The sequence below is a fragment of the Rhinolophus hipposideros genome (genome assembly GCF_964194185.1).
Source record: "Rhinolophus hipposideros genome assembly, chromosome: 23".
NCBI lineage: Eukaryota > Metazoa > Chordata > Mammalia > Chiroptera > Rhinolophidae > Rhinolophus > Rhinolophus hipposideros.
In genome coordinates this window covers 42,012,332-42,035,385 of record NC_138069.1, presented here as the reverse complement: position 1 = coordinate 42,035,385, position 23,054 = coordinate 42,012,332, and the positions used below count along the sequence as shown (strand labels likewise).

General features: G+C 53.7%; 1 protein-coding gene across 5 annotated transcripts in view; it reads left to right on the top strand.

Annotated features, from left to right (window-relative positions):
- The window catches only part of GRID2IP (Grid2 interacting protein), a 60,445-nt gene extending 38,034 nt beyond the window's left edge, over positions 1–22,411 (top strand). For 3 of the 5 annotated variants that reach the window (XM_081036024.1, XM_081036023.1, XM_081036021.1), the window contains 18 exons: positions 1,352–1,421; positions 1,900–1,994; positions 2,294–2,477; positions 4,138–4,292; positions 5,307–5,453; positions 5,712–5,809; positions 5,956–6,073; positions 6,823–7,178; positions 7,511–7,927; positions 8,045–8,132; positions 8,874–8,951; positions 9,437–9,633; positions 9,947–10,102; positions 10,233–10,319; positions 11,027–11,156; positions 11,250–11,368; positions 12,028–12,192; positions 12,436–22,411. In XM_081036024.1, the coding sequence (XP_080892150.1) occupies positions 1,352–1,421; positions 1,900–1,994; positions 2,294–2,477; positions 4,138–4,292; positions 5,307–5,453; positions 5,712–5,809; positions 5,956–6,073; positions 6,823–7,178; positions 7,511–7,927; positions 8,045–8,132; positions 8,874–8,951; positions 9,437–9,633; positions 9,947–10,102; positions 10,233–10,319; positions 11,027–11,156; positions 11,250–11,368; positions 12,028–12,192; positions 12,436–12,507 (2,732 nt within the window). In that variant the 3' untranslated portion in view covers positions 12,508–22,411. Of the gene's footprint in view, positions 1–1,351; positions 1,422–1,899; positions 1,995–2,293; positions 2,478–4,137; positions 4,293–5,306; positions 5,454–5,708; positions 5,810–5,955; positions 6,074–6,822; positions 7,179–7,510; positions 7,928–8,044; positions 8,133–8,873; positions 8,952–9,436; positions 9,634–9,946; positions 10,103–10,232; positions 10,320–11,026; positions 11,157–11,249; positions 11,369–12,027; positions 12,193–12,435 lie in introns of all 5 variants that reach the window. The other 2 variants (XM_081036022.1, XM_081036020.1) reach the window with 1 other exon arrangement.
- Positions 22,412–23,054: the final 643 nt, after the last annotated feature.

Sequence of the window (23,054 nt, the reverse complement as noted above, 5' to 3'; positions counted from 1 at the left end):
CCCAATCCAGTGTCCTTTAATCCCGTGCTATAACCCCTCCCTCCCCAGGCTGGCCCAAGCTTCCCAGCAGGCCAGGTTGGATTTGTCACCACCATCACCCTCTCCCCCTTTTCAGTCCCAGGGAAAGGACTTCTCCCCATATTGCTCCCCCAGGAAGTCTTCCCTGATCACTCCTTTCCTCTCCTGACAATCCCCGCAGCCTTAAGAGAGAACTTCTGACAATGTGAGAATGTGTTTTAGTTACATTTAATCATCTCCACCCCCAACTTGCTTCTAAATCAAATTTAGTGACAATTAATAAAAAAAAGCAGAAAGAAACTCTGCATCACAAGAAAACACCAGCCGCCCCTTCCCCAGGTGTTAGGTCTGGGTGAGGTCTGACCTTCAGGGTCATCAAGACAGAGTGAGAATTAGTTCCTCCCATGTGTTTAAAATGCAGGTTTTATTATTTAGAGATCAACAAATCAGGAGATGATTGCCATTGAAAAGATAGTTTGTTACCCAAGAAGAGGGGGCACAGCATGCCATGCAGAGCCACATGGGGAAGAATCAGGGTGGGTCAGGAGGCAGAAGGAGAGAGGAAAACATGGACGAGAGCCTTTACTGTGGTTTCCGTGGGAAGGAACAGGTGAGGCAGGTGAGCAGGCTTAGGACTAGGGTTGTTTGAATAAGTTCAGTGGGCTCTGGGCACAGGTCTGTCCCTAGCTGTCTGGTACCCGGGCCTGGGTGACGAGGGCGGGTGCTTAGTGACTCTGAGAGCCCCCGGAGGTGGGGCAGGGCATGGGCTCAGGATTGGTGGGTTTGCATTTCAAAGGTGCACTGCAGACCAGACACTTGGTGTCTCTAGGAATTGGCTAGCCCTGGGAGGGATAGCACTTGTGTCAGCCAGGCGCCGAGATGTCAAAGCCTAAAAATCATAAGTAATACACTGTGTTTTCCAGCCTGAGGGAGGGGACCGCCTCCCTCCAGACAGACACATTTTCCCCTTGTGACAAAGGTACAGCGTCGTCTGTAATGAGGACCTTTCTATGAGGGGCTGAGAACAGCGTCTGGAGTGACGTCCTCACAGAGGCACAGATGATGAGAAACACTGCTGTTAAGGTCTCCTGGGTTTCAGCTCTTCTCCAACAGCGCAGGGCTGCCCAGGGGTCCACGGGGCCCGAGCGCTCCCACCCCTGCCCGAGAATCACTTCCCACCTAGAGCAGCTGAGAACGCAGAGGCACTGGGTCCAATGTGGGCACGCCGCTGGCCTGAATTTGGCTCTGCTCTGCCACCTGTCCCATTTCTCACCTGGCAAACAGGAGTAGGCCCTGCCCTGCTGACCAGCATGCCCTCTCTTCTTGCCTCCAGGGAGCCCAGCTGAAAATGCGTCCCTCAGGTCGGGTGACCGGATCCTCTTCCTCAATGGACTGGACATGAGGTCAGAGGCTACTGGGCACCAGAACTTGTTCCCCAAGACTGCTGCCTCTTGGGACATCCAGGCCATCGTCCCCATCTCTTCTAACCAGTTGGTCCCCAGGATCTGGGCCTTGGCCTGTGGGAACTCTTGAATCTCTCCTCCCACCCTAGCTAGGATGTCAGTTCATCCTTCCAACCTGAAAACACCCCCGCTCCATGCAGGGGACAGAGCGGAAGTGACCATCTGTGTCTTCTCCTTTAGGGAGCACTCTGCCTAGGGATGACATGGGTACGACCCCTCTGTGACCAGGTGTCCAGCTGGCCTTGGGCCAGGAGCTTCTCCTGCAGAGATTCTAGAGCAGGAGAGGCAGGGCCCTGGCTGTGGCTGTGGCCCCGCGGGGCCTTGCTGTGTAGCCTCTGCGGGCAGGAGAGGAAGGCCGATGTGGGGTGTGGACAGGGCTCATCTGGCCAGGCCCTCCTGGGCCACCTCTGCTTGGCAGGAACTGCTCCCACGACAAGGTGGTGTCCATGCTTCAGGGCAGTGGTGCGATGCCCACGCTGGTGGTGGAGGAGGGGCTCGTCCCGTTCACCAGCGGTGAGCCCCCCACTGCCACTCGGCTTTGTGTCCCACAGAGACCCTGCCGCCCCCTCCCCAAAACCCACAGCGTCCCTCCCAGGTGGTGCTGTAGGACCCAGTGGGATCACCTCCGGGACCCGGCCCGGCTCTCCCTCCGTCCCCATCCCTAGCTGCTGGCAGCAGATGTGCTTCCCGAAGCATGGTGCTGTGCAGCCACCTCCCAGCTCAGGAGGGCCCCTTGCCTCGGCTGCCAGGGAAACTGCACCTGGCCCAGGGACATGGAATCACCCGTGTCTCTCCCGCCTGTGGCCCTGTAGACTCTGATTCTCTGGATTCCCCCAACCCGTCGTCGGCACTCACCTCCCTGCAGTGGGTGGCGGAGATCCTACCATCCAGTATCCGTGTGCAGGGGAGGACTTTCAGCCAGCAGCTGGAGCACCTGCTCACGCCTGCCGAGCGCTATGGGGTCTGCCGGGCCCTTGAGAGCTTCTTCCAGCACAGGTGGCCGGGCCAAGGTGGTGGTTACCTGGGTGGGCCCCACATCCTGCCCAGAGTCACCATCTGGGTCTCCCTGCCTGAGCCTCCTCACCCCCCTTCTCATGGGGGAGGCTCAAATAAGGCAGCGACTGGTACGAGGGGCCCCAAGGGGGGCACAGTCGGGCTGCCGCAGAGCAAACCCTGACTCTGAAACCTCCCAGCCATATGACCTGGGCAGGTCACAGCCTCCTCTGCAAAGCGGAAACCAACAGTGCCTATCCGCAGCGTTGTTGGGGGCCCCACAGTAGCCTCGCCTGTGGGCGCTTGCCACCAGCCAGGCCCGTTGGGGGTGGCTGACTGTCTTTTCGCACATCAGGGCAGCAGGCTGCACTTGTCACTCTCCTCGGCCCGTACGGTCACTGTGATGGCCTGTGCAAGCTCCTCACTTGTTCATTCCTTCTCCTTTTTTCTGTTTTAACAGTTTGATTGAGATATAATTGATACATCATACAATTCACTCGTTTGGGTGTACAGTGCGCTGCGTTTTTGTAGATTCACAAATATGTACAACTGTCACCACACTGAGTTTTAGAACATTTTCATCACCTCAAAAAGAAACGCTGCACCTTTTCACCATTGCCCACCCTCTTCTCTGCTCCTTCCTACCTTCGGCCACCATCAATCTACCTCCCGTCTCTCTAGATGTTCCTGTTCTAGATATTTCATCTGAACGGAATCGTACACTATGTGGACTTTTGTGTCTGTCTCCTTTCACTTAGCACCATGTTTTCAACGTTCATTCAAGTTAGAACACGTGCTTCATTCCTTTTTAATGGCCAAGTAATATTCCATTGCATGGAAAGAACACATTTTGTTCATCCATTCAGCGGTTGATGGACGTTTGGGTGCTTCCACCTTCCATTCCCTTTTGGTCCCACACTCTCTCCTGTGTCCCTCCCCCACCAAGGCCACCAGTCTGATGAGTTTAACGGACATCCTTTTGTCCAAAGCTGTTCTCAAAAAGTGGGCATCGCTGTTCCTTCAGATGTGTTTTTATTTTACATCATCACTCTGCTCTATGTGCCTGACTTGTTTTCACCGAGTGCTCTGTGTTGAGATCTGTCCGCATTGCTCTGTGTGTATTTAATACACCGTTTATAACCGCAGCCGAATCCCCGTGGATCACAGCAACTTGTCTCACCCATTTACCTTGCCAGTGACAGACAGGGGGTCGCCTCCAGTCTCTTCCATCCCAGGGACACGGTGCTGAGCATCACTGTGCTCATTTCCCTGTGGAGCTGTGTGCAGTTCCCTTGGATCTTATATGTAAAGTCCCTCTGCTTTCCCAGTACATGCCATGCATGGCAGCCTTCACACAGCTCTGTGCAGTAGATGCTATTTTCATCCCCATTTTACAGCTGAGGAAACTGAGGCACAGAGAAGTTAAGTAACTTAAGAAAGGTCACTTGGCTGGTACGTAGCAGAGGCAGGACTTGAATTCGGGCAGCCTGTCCCCAGAACCTGCCTTCCTGCCCACTTCTCTGTCTAAGCAGCGGGAAGGGGGCGCAGGGCACAAGCCTGCATTCTATGGCCTGGAAGTGCCCCCCTCGTCCACCCCTGTCCCACACCCCACGGTGAGCCCCTGAGTAATGAACCCCTTGCTCCTGCACCCCACTGCGCCCAGGAACATTGACACCCTCATCGTGGATGTCTACCCCGTGCTGGACACGCCTGCCAAGCAGGTGCTTTGGCAGTTCATCTACCAGCTGCTGACCTATGAGGAGCAAGAGCTCTGCCAGGAGAAGATTGCGTGCTTCCTGGGCTACACGGCCATGACAGGTGAGCCGCCCCTGGCCCTGCCGAGCCCACCTGTTCTCACCTGTGAGGTGGTACAGCCATCCTGGGCCCCTCCCACACACAGATGTGCTCGTGTGCCATGCACATCCACGCCCAGCACAGCTGGCTGGTCCCACGCTTGGCCCCACGAACGTGTCTTCCCAGCTTTAGGCAGCAAATGCAGCATGCCCTTAGACTTGACACACCCCACAGAATGCCCGGGGTCTGAGGTTTCTCTCCCACAAGATGGGGGTGACCTCAGTGGCTGTGCTTTGCACCTGAGGAAGTATAGCACAGATCAAGAAGCTTGTGTGGCCGCTGTTTGCAGACCTGGATTGTGAGCGTGCAGCCAGGTCACAGCTGGCTGGACACAGACATGCACCAGGGCCTGCTGGGCCTTCCTCTGCTGTTGCCTGCTACAGTGCCCGTGTGCCCACGAAACCATGCACTTGATCGTATAGGCGGTGGGCCTGGGAAGTGTGCCAAACCCTGTGCGTTTGTCCTGGGCACTCTGCGTCTGCTGTGTCCCAGCCTGCACATCTCCTCCATGTTGGCCCTGTGTGCCCATTATCCCTAGTCCCAGAGACCCACACGTAGTAGGGGAATGGTCGGGGGTTTTAGCAAGAAACTTTAGTAAGGTGCAGGGTGGGCAGAAGGTGTCTCACACAACTGCCTAAACCTGGAACCCTCCTTTTCACCCCATAAGTCCAATGTGGGCAGGGTTTTGAAACCTTGGGTTATGGGGTCCTAGGCTCTTGTCGTGAGAAGAGGCCCTGTGGGGTGGGCTGTGGCCATCTCCCCCAGCCTGTGTCCTCAGACTAGCACCACCCCTAGGTTCCTCCTGTTCCTGGCACCCAGTTTCTCATCCAAGGCTTCCCCTTGACAGCTGTCTTAGAGCTTAGCAGGGACAGACGTCACAGATTGGCAGATAGCCGCTGCCTCACCCTCCCTGTGTTTGGCAGCTCCTTGTCTGGCTGAGAGGACAAGGGCCCATCTCCCCGTTATGTCCCCCTTCAGAGCCCGAGCCCTCGCTGGACCTGGAGCCTGAGCCCGAGCCTGAGCCCGAGCAGCTGCCTGAGCCCCAGCGGCGGAGCTCCCTGAGGGCCTCTTCCACGTGCCGCCGCAGCCTCCGGGCCCAGGGCCTGGAGACCAGTCTGGGCTGTGGTAAGGCCCCAGGCTGCAAGCCTGGAGGTGTGAGGGTGCAGCCAGGGCTCAGTTTTCCCACATGCAAAATGGGCTTGGTGAGGTGAGAAATCGCTGGGAATACATGGGCTGAGGGGTGGCCCTCCTGGGTCTGCAGAGCTAGCAGGTTCTTTCTCCACGGTCCCCGGCTGGGTCTGGGCTGGGGCCTGAGCCTGAGAGATGCAAAGTGGTCACTAGACCCCCCCATAGCAGATTCTGCCATTCCCAATTCCCCAGCAGGTCCCAGCGACTGCCAGGAGATGCCTCTTCCTCTGATCCCAGGCGAGCGCCAGGCAGGCGACGGCACATCCCTCCCTGAGACCCCCAATCCCAAGATGGTGAGAACTGTCTGCCCTCCTGGTGGTATCAGAGGGGTCTGGGGCAGATATCTGCCTCCCAGACCACCCCGGCCTGGCCTCTGGGGCATGTTAGGACCATGTGGGGGCAGTGGGGGCGGCTGGACTCACTGCCTCCTCCCCCGCAGATGTCGGCTGTCTATGCAGAGCTGGAGTCCCGGCTGAGCAGCAGCTTCAAAGGGAAGATGGGGACCACGTCCAGATCCCGTGCCTCCCCACCAGTGCCCAGCTCGGCAGGCACAGCAGGTAGGGGTTCAGCCAGCCCAGCTCTGAGGGCAGCACTGGCCAGCTGGGTGTTACCCCACCTCCAGGCACACCCTGGAGGCCCCTCTTTGATCCATGGCCATGGGATTGAGTTGTGGGGAACCCCAGCAGCCTTCATGGTGAGGGGCCATAATGGTCAGGGTTGTCCTCGTGCCTCCGTGCCCCCTCTGATCCTCACCCCCCCGTGGATCTAGAAAAGCAGAGGGCTGCCTGCAGAAGAGTCCCCAAGTTAGCATGTGGCTGTTGGATACACTATTAAGCACATGCCTTGCTCTGTGAAAGGCGCAGCTGGAAAGGTGGTTGCTCACAGGACACACATGATGATTTCTCTGCATTTAGAAGGCAGGACCCCTGGTGATGCTCCTGGGAGCCCAGGGCCTGCTGGGTGTGGGCGGTGCCTCACAACCAGGTCTGGGACCTGGAGAAGGCCCCTGAGCCCTTTGAGTTACATTCAGTGGGTCCCAGGTGGGACGGCTGGTGTCCCTTTCAAGATGAGCTGGAATCTTGCCTGGCCTGGGCCTAAGCAGGGTGCCCCCACCAGCCTTGATCACGCTCAAGGAAGAACATGGAGGGACGGGGTCACCCAGGTTCATCTGCGCTGTGTCCAGAGAGGGAAGGGAAGGTGCCCAGGGACACAGAGCCAACCTTCCCTGGGCCCCTATCCTCCAGCCTGCACCTGGAACCCAGGTACTGACTGTAGAAGGGTCCTCACGTGCCCTCCCCCACCCCAGGGCCCAGGACCCTGTCCAGCGTCTCGTGGCCCAGCGAGCGGCTCCTGCCCTCCCCCTGCTACTACCCGTTGTGCTCAGGGGAACCGGCCTCCCCCAGCAGCTCCGAGTCCCACCCTTACGCCAGCCTGGACAGCAGCAGGGCACCCTCCCCACAGCCAGGCCCCAGGCCCATCCACTCCGACAGCCCCCCCAGCCCGGACATTGCCCGCCAGCCGAGCCGCAGGAAGCTCTTCACCTTCTCTCGGCCTGTGCGAAGCCGGGATACTGACCGCTTCCTGGACGCCCTGAGTGAGCAGCTGGGCCCCCGGGTCACCATCGTGGACGATTTCCTGAGCCCTGAGAATGACTACGAGGAGGTGAGTGTGCAGGCAGACGTGAGGCCCAGGGAGCCAGTGTGACACGGGGTCTAAGGGAAGTGTCCCTGGTCCCTGCACAGGCCTGCGGGGGACCTGTCTAAGGCTGCCCCTCGCCCTGCCTTGAGCTATCCCACCCTTTGACCCAAGGCTACCCCACACACCCTGTCTCAGGTTACCCATTCCTTGTCCTAGGCTACCTGACACACTGTCAGGCCAATCCACCCACAGCCTCAGGCTAATCCCCCAGACTGTTCTATCCTCGTCCCCAGACCATCCCGCTTTCCCTCACCTGGCCCCACCTGGCCCCGCTCTTCCTTATTCTGCCCCCACAGATGAGCTTCCACGATGACCAGGGCAGCTTTGGAACCAACGAACGAAGCAGCGCTAGCGAGTGCATCAGCAGCAGTGAGGAAGGCAGCTCCCTGACCTACTCCTCCATGTCTGACCACATCCCCCCACCCCCACTCAGCCCCCCACCACCGCCACCCCTGCCCTTCCATGACCCCAAACCCAGCTCCCGCCCTCCTGACGGTCCCCGGGGCCCCACTCAGACACTGGCCAAGCCCCTCACCCAACTCAGCCACCCAGTCCCTCCCCCACCCCCGCCGCCCCTGCCCCCGCCTGTGCCCTGTGCACCCCCCATGCTGTCCCGGGGCCTGAGCCACCGCCGCAGTGAGACCAGCCACATGAGCGTCAAGCGCCTGCGGTGGGAGCAGGTGGAGAACTCGGAAGGCACCATCTGGGGTCAGGTGGGAGACCTGAGGCTCCCGGCTGTCCGTATGGAGGGCAGCCCTGAGTGGGTGGGTGGGGTGGGGAGTGGCCATCCCACTGCCAGCGTGCCTCCTCACTGAGCCCCCCCCTCACAGCTCGGGGAGGATTCTGACTATGACAAGCTCAGTGACATGGTGAAGTACCTCGACCTGGAGCTCCACTTTGGCACCCAGAAACCTGCGAGTGAGTGGCCTGAGGGCCCTGGGGGACCCGACACCTGACTGTGTGGCCGCCCCAGGCTCAGAGCCCCCAAGGCCTACACTGACTGCCATTAGTTACTGTGCCCCCGAGGTATTTAACTTCTCAGAGCCTCAATTTTTCCACCTCAAAATGGAGATGATGATAACAGCTGGCATTTATGCTTCCCAAGTGCCACACACCCTTGACCCTCATTTCAGAACTAACCCTGTGACACTGACCACTTCCTGATGAGAAAGCTCAGAGAGGCTAGGTAATTTGCTCAGTCACACAGCCAGACAGGAGGCACCCCCAGGGAGCCCTTCCAGTCTCTCTCCCCCCTCACCCCTCGCCAGGCATCTCCCTATAGCTGTTGGTAGGGTGGGGCTCCAGGCAGCCAGGGATATTGTGCGTGGAAAATGGTCCCGGGATGGAAGAGAAAAGCCCTTGTCCATCCAGGAAGCATCAGCAAGGTCAAGAGGTGGTTGGTTCTCCTTACTCAACCAACTCAGTCCCATGCACCCAGGGGAGAGAGAGGATGGGGGGAGGTACACGCACCCCGCATGCTGAGTGTGTTAGCCTGGGCCCAAGAGTTCATGAGTGGGAACTGTGGATACCCTGAGATGATTCAGTCAAGGCCATGGTCAGGGGGCAGTGGCCTGTTGGGGGTGGCCACACCCCTCCTGAGCCCTCCCACGACAGCCTCAGCCTAGCCTCCCCTCATTAAACCACCAGTTTCTCTTCCAGAGCCAGTGCCTGGGCCTGAGCCCTTCAGGAAGAAGGAGGTGGTGGAGATCCTCTCCCACAAGAAGGCCTACAACACTTGTGAGGGGCCGGGGCATCCCAGGGGTTGTGGAGGGCAGGAGGTGGCCCTTTGTCTGGGCCTCAGGCGGGGGTCCGCCCCCTGGATGCTGACAGAGATTAGGCTGTAAGCCTCCCCCTCTACCCCCCACACACACACCTGCCACCGGCGGGTGAGGGCTCCCACCCAGGTCGCACGTCCAGCCTGATCGCACCGGCGCACAGGCCGGCCTCGGGTCCACCCCCCCATAAGCCCTGCCCCTTGATTGGCTCCCCAGTTCTGGTCCCGCCTCTAGGCCCCTCCCTAGTTCCTCGGCCCCAATCAATTCCAGATCTAGCTCCTCGAGAACCCCGCCCTCACCGTTTAATCGGTCGCGGAGAGGACTCTCAATCCTCGGCTGGCCCCGCCCCGCCCCGGTTCCTCCCCCCGCCCCGCCCCAGGCTCCACCCAGTAGCCCCGGGGAATCTCGAGGCCCCGCCCCGGCTCACCTTGGCGGCCCCGCCCGCAGCCATCCTGCTGGCGCACCTGAAGCTGAGCCCCGCGGAGCTGCGGCAGGTGCTCATGAGCATGGAGCCGCGGCGCCTGGAGCCCGCGCACCTGGCGCAGCTGCTGCTCTTCGCGCCGGACGCCGACGAGGAGCTGCGCTACCAGGCCTTCCGCGAGGCGCCCGGCCGCCTCAGCGAGCCCGACCAGTTCGTCCTGCAGGTGCGGCGGCCGTGACCCAGCCTGGGGTCAGGGGCTGCTGCCCAGCGCCTCCCCCGGGCTTTCACTATGTCCCAGGGCTGCGTTGGTCCCGCTCCACTCGCGCCCCCACGCTCACACCTCTGAGTCCTAGTTTTACACCTTTAATGACCAATCCCCGCCCAGGGTCCAAAGTAGATGGGATGAGGGTGCCTCCTCGAGGTGGTGCTTATTTTTCCTAAGGGAATACCAGGCTCAGCTGACCGCCCCTCAGGCTGCCATGGGGCAGTGGGTCTCCTGGCGGGATGGATGAATCCTGGCTCTGCCTTCGTGCCAGATGCTGTCGGTTCCCGAGTACAAGACCCGCCTGCGCAGCCTCCACTTCCAGGCCACCCTGCAGGAGAAGACAGAAGAGATCCGGGGCAGCTTGGAGTGCTTGCGCCAGGCCTCCCTCGAGCTCAAGAACAGCCGGAAGCTCGCCAAGATCCTGGAGGTCCGGGCGCACCCCTCCCTGGTCACTCTCCCTGCCCCTCTGCCCCCGGGGGTTTCCAGCCTGGAGGTGCCTCCTGATGGACCCAGGGTGAGGGGTGGGTGAGTACCTACCTGCCCACCTTTCTTTCCAGTTTGTGTTGGCCATGGGCAACTATCTCAATGATGGACAGCCCAAAACCAACAAGACTACCGGCTTCAAAATCAACTTCCTGACAGAGGTGAGGGACTAGTTGGCAGTAATTGATTAGCTTGTTCTGCCGTTGAGGTTGAGGTGGCCAAGCCTAAGCAGAGGGGAGGAGAGAACATGAGGACCAAGGAGAGCGCTTCCCCCAGGAGGAAGAGCTGGCTGTCCACAGGCCAGGATGTCATACAGCACAGGTTGGAGGGTGGCTAGGGTGGGAGTGAGCTCCTCCAATTTAAGCTTCAGTATCTGGAATAACGGAGTAGGGGGGAGCAGGGAGGGAAGGCTCCAGGAGGAAGCGAAGAGTCCGTTTGTAAATACGAATGCTTTAGGATGGCTGAGGCTCAGATGAGCCACAGATGCTTCCAGAAAACCACAAGAGCGAAGATCCATGAGTGATGCTACCCATCCCCCTGGGGTCAGAGAATCTCGGGCTATATCTGCTGACAAGGATAGGAAAACCTAGGGGCCTCCCCGAGTTGGGGGCTGGAAGCCTGGTTCCTGGGGGTCTCAAAGATCTGGGCCAGGGAACCTGCAAACTCCTAGAGAGGCCCGTGGCATCCTAGCAGATGAGACTTTAGAGTAAGGAATACTAGCAATTGGGTTATGAGCTTTGGAGTTGGCAAGTGTTGAGGGCCAGGAATAAGCCACAGTCCAGGAGAGCAGGGCTGAGAGTACCTGGGCCCATGTGATAGGGGTCTGATAGGGTCCTTGAGGAGGACGTGTGTTGGGGGCCCCTTGCAGCTGAACTCCACCAAGACGGTGGATGGAAAGTCCACCTTCCTGCACATCCTTGCCAAATCACTGAGCCAGCACTTCCCTGAACTCCTGGGCTTTGCTCAGGACCTGCCCACCGTGCCCCTGGCTGCCAAAGGTAAGCTGGGTGGGTGGGTGGGTGGGGAGGCAGAGGCACTGCCGTCCTGGGCTGGGAGTGTGGCTCCATGAGGCTCTGTCCCCTTCCCCACAGTGAACCAACGGGCCCTCATCAGTGACCTGGCTGACCTCCACGGCACCATCAGTGAGATACAGGCCGCCTGCCAAAGCATGTCCCCCTCTAGCGAGGACAAGTTTGCCGTGGTTATGACAGTATCCTCTGAGCAGCCTGACGCTGGAATGGTCAGATAGAGCTAGCTGTGGCTCCCCTGAGATTCTGGGCAGAGGCTGCTGTGGGTCCAGGAGTGCTGGAAGAGGGTCCATCCTGGGTCTTTTCGAATCCGAGCACTTCTGCCAAGTCTGTGTATAACTGAGGAGGAGCTCTTTTGACTGTCCTAAAGCCTCTGCCTTGCCCCATCTGTCCTCATGGGCAGGAGAGCCCAGGCTTAAGTCATAAGACAGCAGGAGAGGCCTGGCAGGCCCTGGCCAGCCAAAGGCAGTCAGGAGAGGGGAGCATTCCCACCAAGCGTAGTGACAGATGCTGTAGAAAAGAGCGAGAGTAAGGCCTAGAGCATGATGGGGCCATTCCAAGTGAGTGCTTGGGGCAGAGGGTGTACATCTGAGCAGAGCCCAGAGGGAGGAGTTGCCCTGCATAGAGGAGCAAGTGAGAGCCCTGCAGCCCGACTGACTGTGGTAGGTTTTGGGAAGAGCTTGGGGGATGGTAGGCAAAGGGCCTCCAGCCCAGCCTAGGGTCTGGGACAGACGGGAGTGAGGCAGCTTAGCTGCTGTCTGGGGACACTGCCCAGGAGCCTCTGGGGTCACTGCCCAGGGACCCCGGAGGCCGGGCAGTTTCCTTAACAGAGGCCCATCAGTCGTTCCTGGAGATGGCGCAGCCTGTGCTGCGGGCACTGGACGGGCTGCAGCGCGAGGCCATGGAGGAGCTGGGCAAGGCGCTGGCCTTCTTCGGGGAGGATTCGAAAGCTACCACCTCCGAGGCCTTCTTCGGCATCTTTGCGGAGTTCATGAGCAAGTTCGAGGTGAGCCAGGGTGGAAGGCTTAAGGGGCTCCTCAGGAGAGGTCAACGCCAGAGTCAAATGAAGGGGGTCTTCTGTCATGCCTGGTTTGGAATAGGGCCCCAGTGAGTTACACAACCCCCCTTCCCACTGAGGGGCGCCTGGTAGGTCTGTGCCCTGGCACTGGGGTGAGAGACGAGGCAGGGAAGATGTGGGGGTTCCTGGGACCACTGACCAAGCCCTTCCCACGTGCTCCCCCCTCACCAGCGAGCACTCAGTGACCTGCAGGCCGGGGAGGGCGCTCGCAGCTCAGGGATGGCTTCACCTCTGGCCTGGTGATGGCGATGGCCCCAGCGCACCGGAGTGCACCTGCCTGGGGTTTGGGCTGTGCCTGCCCCCCGCCCGCCTCCTGCCCGGGACCTCAGGCCACTGCGCCTGCTGCACCTGCATCTCCAGCTACCTCAGCCATTGAGTTCCGGCCACCGCGAAGGTGTGGGCTCGGCCGTGTCCCCCTCTCCAGGCCAAGCCCCGGTTCTGAGCTCTGGGGGTGCGGGGCAAGAGCAGACGCTCTGACTCCCCACGAAGGTGAACCTCAGCTGCCAGTGGGCACTGGTCCCCGGTGCCCAGGCCTGGCTGTACCCCACACTCCGCGGGCGTCCTGTGCTTTGTACCCGCCTGGCTCCCGGGCCTGCATGCAGATGCTGGCTGTGAGCACCTCATGACGTCGATGTCAGGGGTCTGGGGGGCCTGGGGCAAGAGGGTGGGCTGCAGTCAGCGGGTGGCTCGCCAAGTGGCCATGGTCCTGGGGCGGTGTCTGCTATTTGTTCCTCCATTGCTTGGCCAGACCTCGTGGGGCCGGGAAGAAGGACGTCGAACCTCCTTTCTGAGCCTGCTCTGAACCGCGGCCCCTGGGGACACCATAGTGGAGCACAGATCTTGTAAAGAAAGCAGATGCTCTTGAACATGCCACACCACGGGGCATGATAAGGCCCGGAGGTCCCTCACCCAGCCCAGGCCTTCTGGGGCTGCTCGGAAGAAAGCAGGCAGGCAGGCAGGAAGGAGAGCCCCAAGTCTGCATCCAGTTTGGGTCTTGGAAGCTGGAAGAAACTGCAGTTGTCTTTTCCTAGAAGGGGAGCAGGTGGGAGAGAAACAGGAGAAATAGGGAAGCACTGGATGAGGAAGACCCTCTATGTCAGGCTGCAGAATTGAAATTGAGTTTTTTAGCCAGTGAACAAACTTAAATCCGGTTTATACGTGGTCAATATGAAGTGGGGAGTCAGGAGTGGGACCAGGGTCGTCAGAGAGGTACAGAGAATGGAGAGATTCGGATTCAGGTGGAAGATGAGCAGGATTTGGCGGCCGATTACTGGATGGGTGGCGATGACGTCCCTGGAGCAGGTCCTGCAAGTAGAGTAGACTTAGGGGCAGAGGACACGATCTAGGACGTATTTGGGACCCCAGAGGTCATGGTAATGTGTCTGGAGCCCCTGGTAGGACTGGGCATAGAGGAGAGAGTTACCTGGGTACTGGGAGGGAGCGGGGGAGGCTGTGGACATGGAGGGCATGTCAACTTGTTTAGTCCTTTCCACGCTCTGGTTGGCAGCTCTGGGCATCAGACAGCTTCCTGTTTACCTCTTTCCTGAACTTTCTTCTAGGGAAGTCTGAAAGGGGCTCTAAACACGTCTCTGGACCAAATGGCTAATGTTGCGCCTGGGCAGTGTTTGGGGCCCATTCGGTTCTTCCCAGTCTCCCACAGGCCCTTCTTTGAAGCCATGTATGTTCTCTTGTTTCCCACTCATAGGCACTCATAGGCAAATGTCTAAACCATAATGTATAATTCAAGGGTGGGGTGGAGGAATATGCCCAGCTGTGGCTAGTGGTGTGTGTTTCTCCCCAGCAGGTCCAGCTGGATAATTTCCATAACTTTCCAAAGCCTGTGTCTCTGAGAAACATGGCAGGAGGGCAGTTAATTCCCACCTGAGATCCGTAGAGATCATAGACTCCACCAGGCTGTGAAACAGGTGTGATCCCACAGCCCAGGTAGCCCATACGGCACTTTCCTGCAAGTTAGAAACACATGCCCTCCCCAGGTAGGTCCAAACCCATGGCAGGGGGCACAGGTCGGCCAGCCACGTACTAGCTAAGTTTTCTCCCTAACTTGCCTTGTATTGGTTATCGATTTACCACCAATGCCATGTACCAGTCTGTCCCAAAACTCGGGTGCTTCAGATGGCAGCCCCTTATGCTCCTGAGTGTGTGGGCCACCTGGCAGTTCTGCCCTGAGCTGGGCTCAGCGGATCCACTCATGTATCTACTGTCATCTGCGAGTCAGCGAGTCAGCTTCGCTAATCAGGGCTCCCCCATGTCTGGGGCCTTGGCTGGGTCTGCTGGGGTGGGTTCCTGTGGCCTCTCAGCCTCCAGCCAGATAGCCAGGATCATTCACATGGTGGAGGCAGGGGTCCGAGAGAATAAGCAAAGGCATAGAAGACCCCTTGTAAGCTCAGACCTGGCACACCATCCCTTCCACTACAGTCTGTTGTCAGAGTAAGTGACAAAGACAGCCCAGCACCTGGGGGAAGGAAATAGGCTCCACCCTTGATGAGATATGCTGTAAAATGACATTGCAGATGTGAGGATTCAGAGTGAGTGGAGAATCTGGGCTGCTTTTGCATTCAGTCTACCACATGCCCTCTTGATCAAGCACTCTGGTACAGATTCCAGCCTTCTTAAAATCCTCAGGGCCCTGGATCCTCCCTGGACCCAACCTATCTTCCTGTGTCCTCCAGGTGGCATGCTTCTTGTTCTCACCTAGTCACCCATGAGTGACCTGACACCTCTCTAGATACACTCAGTACGGTCTGTGCCAGCCTAGCAACCAGTCTCCCTTATTCTGGAGAAAGTTCCCTGCTTTTCCTTTGGGAAATTATCCCTCCCCTACTTCCAGGCCCTGGAGAGATGCTGATTGGATAAGGATGGTCTGGTGACTCTGGCTGGGGGCTCAGGGTCAATTCAAGACTCAAATTAGAACTGTTTGGAAAGGGAGGCTTCCTTTTTTCTGGATGAATTGTTGGATGTATAGAGGGTGGGAGCCTGGAGGGAGCTTCCAGGGCCACCCTCTGGAGTGCACCTGCCTAGATGTAAAGCCAATACAGGAGAGCAGAAGAGAGATCACACCATACAGCTCTTTGTCCCTGGATCCAACCATGCCTGAAGCAGGTTTCTGGACTTGTCAGTTTCCAAGCCAACAAATTCTCCTAACATTTTAAAATTCTAATTTATTTTAATTGTTTGGCTTAGTCTGGTTTGAATGGGTTTCTGTCACTTGCAAACCTAAGAGGGTTGACTCTTACACCCATCAACAGATGGCTATAGATGTTTAATCTTTTAACATTCTCAGTGAACTTTTTTCGGTCATTAACACATTCGCCAATACATTTTGACTGCCTACTATGTGCCAGGCAGAGTGCTGGGTGAAAACATCTTGTGGGTCAGCCTCTCTGAATTTGGTTTCCTAGGGTTGTATTTCATGGTAATTCTACACCTGAGTCAGTACAAAGCCCTGCACATGAGCCAATATGGACGCCTCGTCCCCCCACCAACTCCTCACCAAATGACTAGGTGTGAATGCAGGCACTTTGCCCCAGGGATTTACTTATCTCTCGGTAATACTAAGAAAATCATATAGCCTACTTACACATCAGTCGGTCGTTACTAGGCAGTGTGCTCAGTGTTTTTACATATTTCATTTCATTTTACTTTCCCAGTGATTCTCTGAGGTAGGTTTTGTTATCTCCTTTTTACAAATAAAACGTCTGAAACTCAGGAAGGTTATGTGACTTGCTGGATCAAAAACTTGGGTCTGCCTAAATCTAAAGCCCTTCCTCTGCATGGCAATATTTTTGTTGTGTGTAACGTGTTCTTTGTTTTAATATCATTGTTCCCGGGTGTACAGATGCTGGTGACTTCAGCAGAAAGCCCTTTTCTCTTTCCTTACCACCTTCTGTTTCTCCTTGTATTAGTCTGCTGAGACTACCGTAACAAAATACCCCGGGCTGAGTGGCTTAACAAACAGGAATTTATTTTCTCACCGTTCTGGAGGCTAGAAGTCCAAGATCAAGGTGTCCGCAGGCTTGGTTTTTCCTGAGGCTGCTTTCTACTCCTTGCAGATGGCCACATTCTCACGATGCCCTCAGATGGCCTTTTCTCTTTGTGTGTGCATTCATGTGTGTCTGCTTCTGAAGACACCAGTCCTATTGGACTAGGGTACCTCCCATGTGACCTCACCTAATCTCAATTACCACCTTAAAGACCCATCTTCAAATGCAGTCACATTCTGAGGTATTGGGGGTTAGAACTTCAACATATGAAATTGGGGCAGGGACACAATTCAGCCCAAAACACTCCCTTATCAGGTGCCTAGGATGTAACTGTCCCAGTTCTAAGGAGGCCTCAAAGATCTCTGGATAGGGCTGGTGCTTCCAAGAGAAAGGATTCCCTTAAGCAGGATTCCCTCACCTTCTCCATCTGCGAACTTTTGTGTACCTGCTCTCATCTTCATCTCGTGGTGATTGATTGGGCCTTGCCCTTAACTCCAGTTCAGAGCACAGCTCACTCCCCACTAACTCCTTCCCCGTCCACTGCAGCCCTCTCAAAATATTCTAAACTCCAGTGGCCGGTGCCTTCTCACCCCACCTTTAGAATCAGAGCTTTCAGGCTGTTGTCTACACTGGCTGCCTCTTCTCACCACCCACTCACCTCTCAGCACGTGCCAGTCTGGCTTTCTCACCCGTCATCCCCTGAACTGCTATCACCCCTGACAGGAAACTACAGGGAGGGCTTGTTGTCCTTATCTTAACTGACCTTTAGTAAAGCAGCACTGGGCACTGTTTACCCTCCCTTTGCAAATTCTTGCACACCCAGGCTTCAGCTACCAGCTGTCTACTTGCCGATAACCCTGTCATCAACTTCATTTCTCATTGGCCCAGCTGCTGGCCTTTTCACGCAGCAAATGCTCCATGGTTGCCCATTAAATCAAACCAAAATAATATCAAGATAGGGGGCTACCAAGTTCCTCAAGACAGTGACTGCCTCCTTTCCATGAAACAGTTCAGCCATCTGTATCCAGACCCTTAAAGCCAGAGTTACAAAGTAAAAGTCTGCAGAGGCCAGACAAGCAGTGCAAACGTACCATGTGGGTGGGTGTAAGAAAACAATAACACGGGACAAGGATGATGGCTTATTGACACAGGGACGGCGAGGGAAAACGGAGGGCTGGGCACCGGGGAGCTGGGGAGTGGATACCCTGTCTGCAGGGGGAACCTGACCCCCTCTAACCATCGTCTTCCAGCTGTATGATGCCTGATCTTCAGGCTTTCTCAAAAAAAGCCAGAAACCCAGTATTTTACTTAAAATGTCCTGGTGAAATCTTGGCAACCAACTCAAAACTTTAAAAAAACATGATCAATTATGAGCCAAAGGAAACATTCCCGTGAGCCAGATGGAGCCCAGCTGTGTGTTTGCAACCCCTGAAATAAAATATCTATGCCATTTGATGCATTCATACTATCCTGGGGTATAGGTGGGTACCCTATACTTGGTTTGCACCCAAACCCCAGACTTGGTTTGCTTTAAATGTCAGCAAGGGATCTGTGTTGGGGGCTAGTTGGCAGTTCTGGATTCTGGATGGAAACATGCTAATTATCTTATTTTGAAGATGCCCTTTTTTTAGGAAATTCACCAGGATGGACCACTTAGTCACAGAAAGGCAGGACCCACGCAGTGTTCTGGGGGAAAGCTGTGAGATCACCATGGAACCAGATGCTATTCCACAGACGAAGGGGTTCGGGGTCTTTAGTTGTGCACGTGAACTACATCTTTATCTTGATAGTGCCCTACAGGTGAGGAAAATATTTTCTCTAGAAGAGAGTTTGACTGGATTCCTGAAGTCCCCAGCCTTGAATAAACACAGTGATTGTGTGCTCTTGGACCATTTGGGGTTAGTGAGGGGGTTTACACAGAAGGAAATGGATGTTCCTATTGTTCAGTGTCCAGGAGCAGGAAGGCCTGTGAGGTGGGGAAAGGGATAGCCCTCTTGGGGGGGGAGGTGGAGACTCCCTTACCAGAGGAGGTGCGCTGGGTCCTGTCCTGTGAGAGCTATGGGAGGAGAGGCCCAGACGTGAGATGAGAGCATCAACCTGGAAGCACTGCCCTCTCCCACTGCACGTGGGGCAGACATCATCATGTGGCTTAGTCATGTCGGTAGGACTCCTATGTGTTAGGAGGGAATGCACTCAGGGAATGCAAATGGCTTGGGCAGAAGCAGTGGTTCTAAGCATAGAAGCTGCCGAAGCATCAGGCCACCACATCCCTCAGGGATCCCCCAGGAGCTGCTTGAGGAGGGGAACCTCAGGAGAAAGACCGGACTGAAAATTCACCCCACAAATGCAAAGAGACATTGAGGTATGCTGTTGTTCCTTGTGGAGTTAATCAGAAGCAACCAGGGTGTCCAATAATAGGGGATCAGCAAAGTAAGCCACACGACAGTCATTTGTTGGAATGTGATACAGCGATTAGAATGTTGAAGAATTGTTAAGGTTATGGAAGAATGCTCATGATATAATAAGTAAAAAAGCAAAATACAGAATTGGATGTAACAAGATGACCTTGGGTAAAACAAGACTCTTTGAGCCCTTGAAGTGGGGGGCTGACTGGGACAACACAACTTGGACTGGACTGTCACATGCACTGTCACTCAAAACTAGATGTAGCTTCTGGGGAACGTACTGATGCTAACTTCTACGTGATCATCTTTCTATATGGATACTTTCTCTTAATGGAAATATAAATCATACTATCGGTCGGTCATCCTGGAAAAAGGTGAGTCTAGAGGCCTGAAAAGAGGAATCAGAACAAAATTTGGGCTGGACTGAAGATGACCATTCCTTCTGGCCTGAATCCTGAGGCCTGAAATTGCCTGGAATGTTTTTAGTGGAGTGAGAGACAGGGCCCCGGTCATGTGGTGCACAGCTTTCTTGGTTGTCTGTGCAGGCTTCACACACTGCCTCTCCTCCCAGTAAATCCAGTGGACCCTGGGCAGCCATTTTCCACAATGTGTCATTGTGAGGCTAGTTTGTTGGATTTTGGGTCCCCAGTCTCAGCTGAGCCAATCAGAATCCAGCTCCAGTGGGTCTTAAATAAATACCGAGAGATTCCAGGCTCGCTGTGGCTGTTCTCTGGAACAGAAGTGATGTAAACTTACTGGGTGGGCCAGAGAAGCAGAGAGCTAGTCTACAGAGGAGGAAAAGCAAGGTACACGCCATTTCATCTGTTTTGCCAATTCTAAGTGTCTGTTATCAGCCACCAAATCTACTTCATGAGAAAATTATCCTCAGAATTTTCAAGGGTCTTTAAATAATCATTAATTTAATCCTGACTTGTGAAGGAATCTGCAGAAAGTTCTCTTCAAATAACGTCACATTATTCAAAATTGTGTGTGCATATGCATATGTGTGTCTGTATTGAGGCGTATACAAATATATGCATATGTGTACACACTTATAATTCATAGTCCTTCTGAAGATATCATGGATTCAGATACATAATATGCTGAAATAAGTCTCAGATATAACCTCATATACTTCAGAGGTTTACATTTTCACAGCAAACTTACATGCAAACAGAAATGAGAAAAGAAAGTACAGTTTTATACCACTAGGTTTCACAGCAAACTGAAATGTGTGTTGAACGTTTTGATGATGGTTACTTGAGACTGAAACTATCTCATCAGCTCTAGAAGATTGAAAAGAAATTACAAATCTCTTAGGTATCACTAGGCCAATATGAGCCAACATGCTGTAATTTTACAAAAAAATTGCTTACAAAGCCTACTCTATACCAAAAAAGATTTACACATCCACAATGGAGGTGGAGATGAAGAGGGGACACCCTTCTCAAAGTACTTGGATACTTTCAGTGTTTAATTTCATATTGTCCTGATAGAAGGTGGTTCTATGCATCTATTTCCAAGAATGAAAAGTGGTCGTGTGCTCTGAATCTTTTTCACTTACAGAAAAAAGAGGAAGTGACAGGACCACCGTCCCATTACTGAATTACACAGGTATATGCTGTATATAAATATTTATACAATTTAGCAACATCTCACTACACAAATCAATTTATTTGGCACTGTTTACCAATGAGCGGCCTAAATCAGAAAGCAACCAAGATGTCCAAAAATTGAGGCTCAGTGAAATAATTTATGCTTGCCTGTGAGTGGCCCAAAATATTGAGTGGTTACAGAGTTTTACACTTACCAGTTGGTAGACGTATTTGAAATATATAATACTTGCAAAACACACTTTACTTAGTTGCCAAAAACTACACGTCCCCAAAATAAATGAGATTTACACCTGTAGCCAAGAATAGAGAACCATTTCTCACTTGCTCAATAAATTCACCCCAAAACCTTGACTAGCCTTTCCTATACTAAGTACCAAGTGATATTTTTGGAAAATACTGTGGAAATGAATAATAATAATGCTGATTCAGAAGTTAAATTTCTGAGTCATAAGGGAACACAGGTACAGAAGACATTTTTATTTGGTCAGTTTCCTCTCATGCTTAGTGGAAAACTCCATCCTGGGAAACAGGCCCATTGTCCCTGGCTGGACACAGCTTCTACCTAATGAAAGGGTAGGTGCTAAGTTCTTGTGGCTTTCTGGGCCTCCCTAAGTTTCCAACTCTGCAGAATTCTTATCTTCACACTATTCTGAATTATCCTTGCTTCTTGCTTCACGTACCTTCCTTCTGGGATCATTTTCGTTCTTCCTCAAGTACTCTTTTTACTTTAGAATTTTTCATAGTGACAGTCTGTTGGTAGTAAATCCTTTCAGCTTTTGTTTCTGAAAATGTCTTCTCACCCATGTTCATTCTGTCTTTGAAATCTCTTTAGTGCACTGCCTGTGATGCACATCACAGTTTGGTTGTTGCTTATTCAATAATAAAACTTTCATTCTCTTTTACATTCTGAACAGAGTTTTTACTGGTGTGACAGGAGATTTTAATTATACTTCCCCAACAGTTATAGTTAATACGTCGGCTGAGGTTGCATTCATCTAAGGCTCAATGACGAGCCGGACCACTGCTTCCAAGAGGGTTTGCTCAAATGGCTGTTGACAGAAGGCCCCCGTTCCTTGCTGGCTGGTCACAAGAGGACTCAGTTTCTTACCATGTGAACCTCTCTACAGGGCTGCATGAGTGTCCTCATGGCCTGTAGGTGGCTTCCCTCAGAGTGAGTGATCTGAGAGAGAGAGAGCAGGAGGAAGCAGGAATACCTTTTAGGACTTAGTCTTGGAAGTAATATGACATCATCTGTGCCATATTCTGTTAAAAGAGTCACTAAACCCAGCCCACATTCAGGGGGAGAGGATTCAGCTCCCTTCTTAAGGGAGGGTCAAGTAATTTGTGGATATATTTCAAAATGACCAAAACCATGAAATACAAGAAGTACCAGCAAGCTGGTTAATGAGTGTCACCAATTCAAAAAGTATCACATGGTAGTCTCTGAGCAAGAACAGTAGAAGTGCCCTGAAATCTTGCAGCTTTTATATAAAATAGCTTGACTGGGGTTTTCCCAGATGTGACAAAAATCTTAAAAATTCCATGATATTAGCAATAACAAGTTGAGAAGATGAAAGAAATCTTTCCAAACTATCAAAATATGTTTTCAATCAACTATGCTGGAGAAAAGGTCATTTTTCTATTCTCTCTAGAAAATATTTCAAAATCATTGTCAGGGTGGGGGTGGGCGAAATGGTCAAAAGGTACAAGCTTCCAGTTATAAAATAAATAACTCTTGGCATGTAATGTATGGTGACTATAGTTAATACTGTATTGTGTATTTGAAAGGTACTATTAGGGGAAATCTTAAAAGTTCTCATCACAAGAAAAAAACTGTAATGATGTGAGGTGATGGATGTTATCTAGACTTATAATGGTGATCATTTGTCAATATACACAAATATTGAATCATTATGTTGCACCTTTACGAGAATATAATTATATCTCAATAAAAAAGTAGAAAATAATTACAATGTTCTGTACTATTGAAGTTGTTACTCCAACACACAGACCATACAAAAACCATTATCATATGAAGAGGTGACCAAAGAGTGTGCAGTGAAAAAAATGTAGGAAAAAGAGTATTACAGATGTGTGTGAGGTAGTTAATTAATAAACATATTGTGTTATTTTCTGGCTTCTGTGCTGTTTGTGGTATCTATCAGCAGGGTTAGCTTCAAGGGTAAGCGACCAGTTTCACAGGAACAGCGGGCCCCACACTCAAGGCTTAATGTTCTGCGGTCACCGTCTTCAGATCCTTAATAATTTTATCTTTGAATTTGTGTTTTGCGTGTGAGATCAAATGAGACAACAGAGTGTGCAAGAGTCGTGGCCACTGCATGGTTCCACTCTCGCCGTCTCCTTGCTGCCTCAGGATGGGTTCTTGGCTGACTGCTCTCCTGTGTCTCTGGCAGCCTGGTTGCCTCCTCTTTGCTCCAGCCCAGTGCCCACTGCCACCGTCCACTTCAGTGGGGGCCTCGGTGCAGGTGTCTGGCTGGGTCAGAATGGGTCTGGTTGAACTCGTGTGCTCTGTGGCCTCTCTGGGCAGGGAATGGCATTGGCCATCCCACCATTTGAAGGTCATCTCAGCAGGGGCAAGCCTCTCACCCATCCCTGATCCAAGTACCTAGCATGTCCTGGCACTGAGGTTGCAATACCTTCGAGGGTTGCCATGGAGTGAGGTGGTGGCGCATGGGAAGGTGAGATGCCTGGCTGGACCTTCCTGCTCCAGCAAGGTCAGGTGGAGGGAGAGGGAACCAGCAGCCATC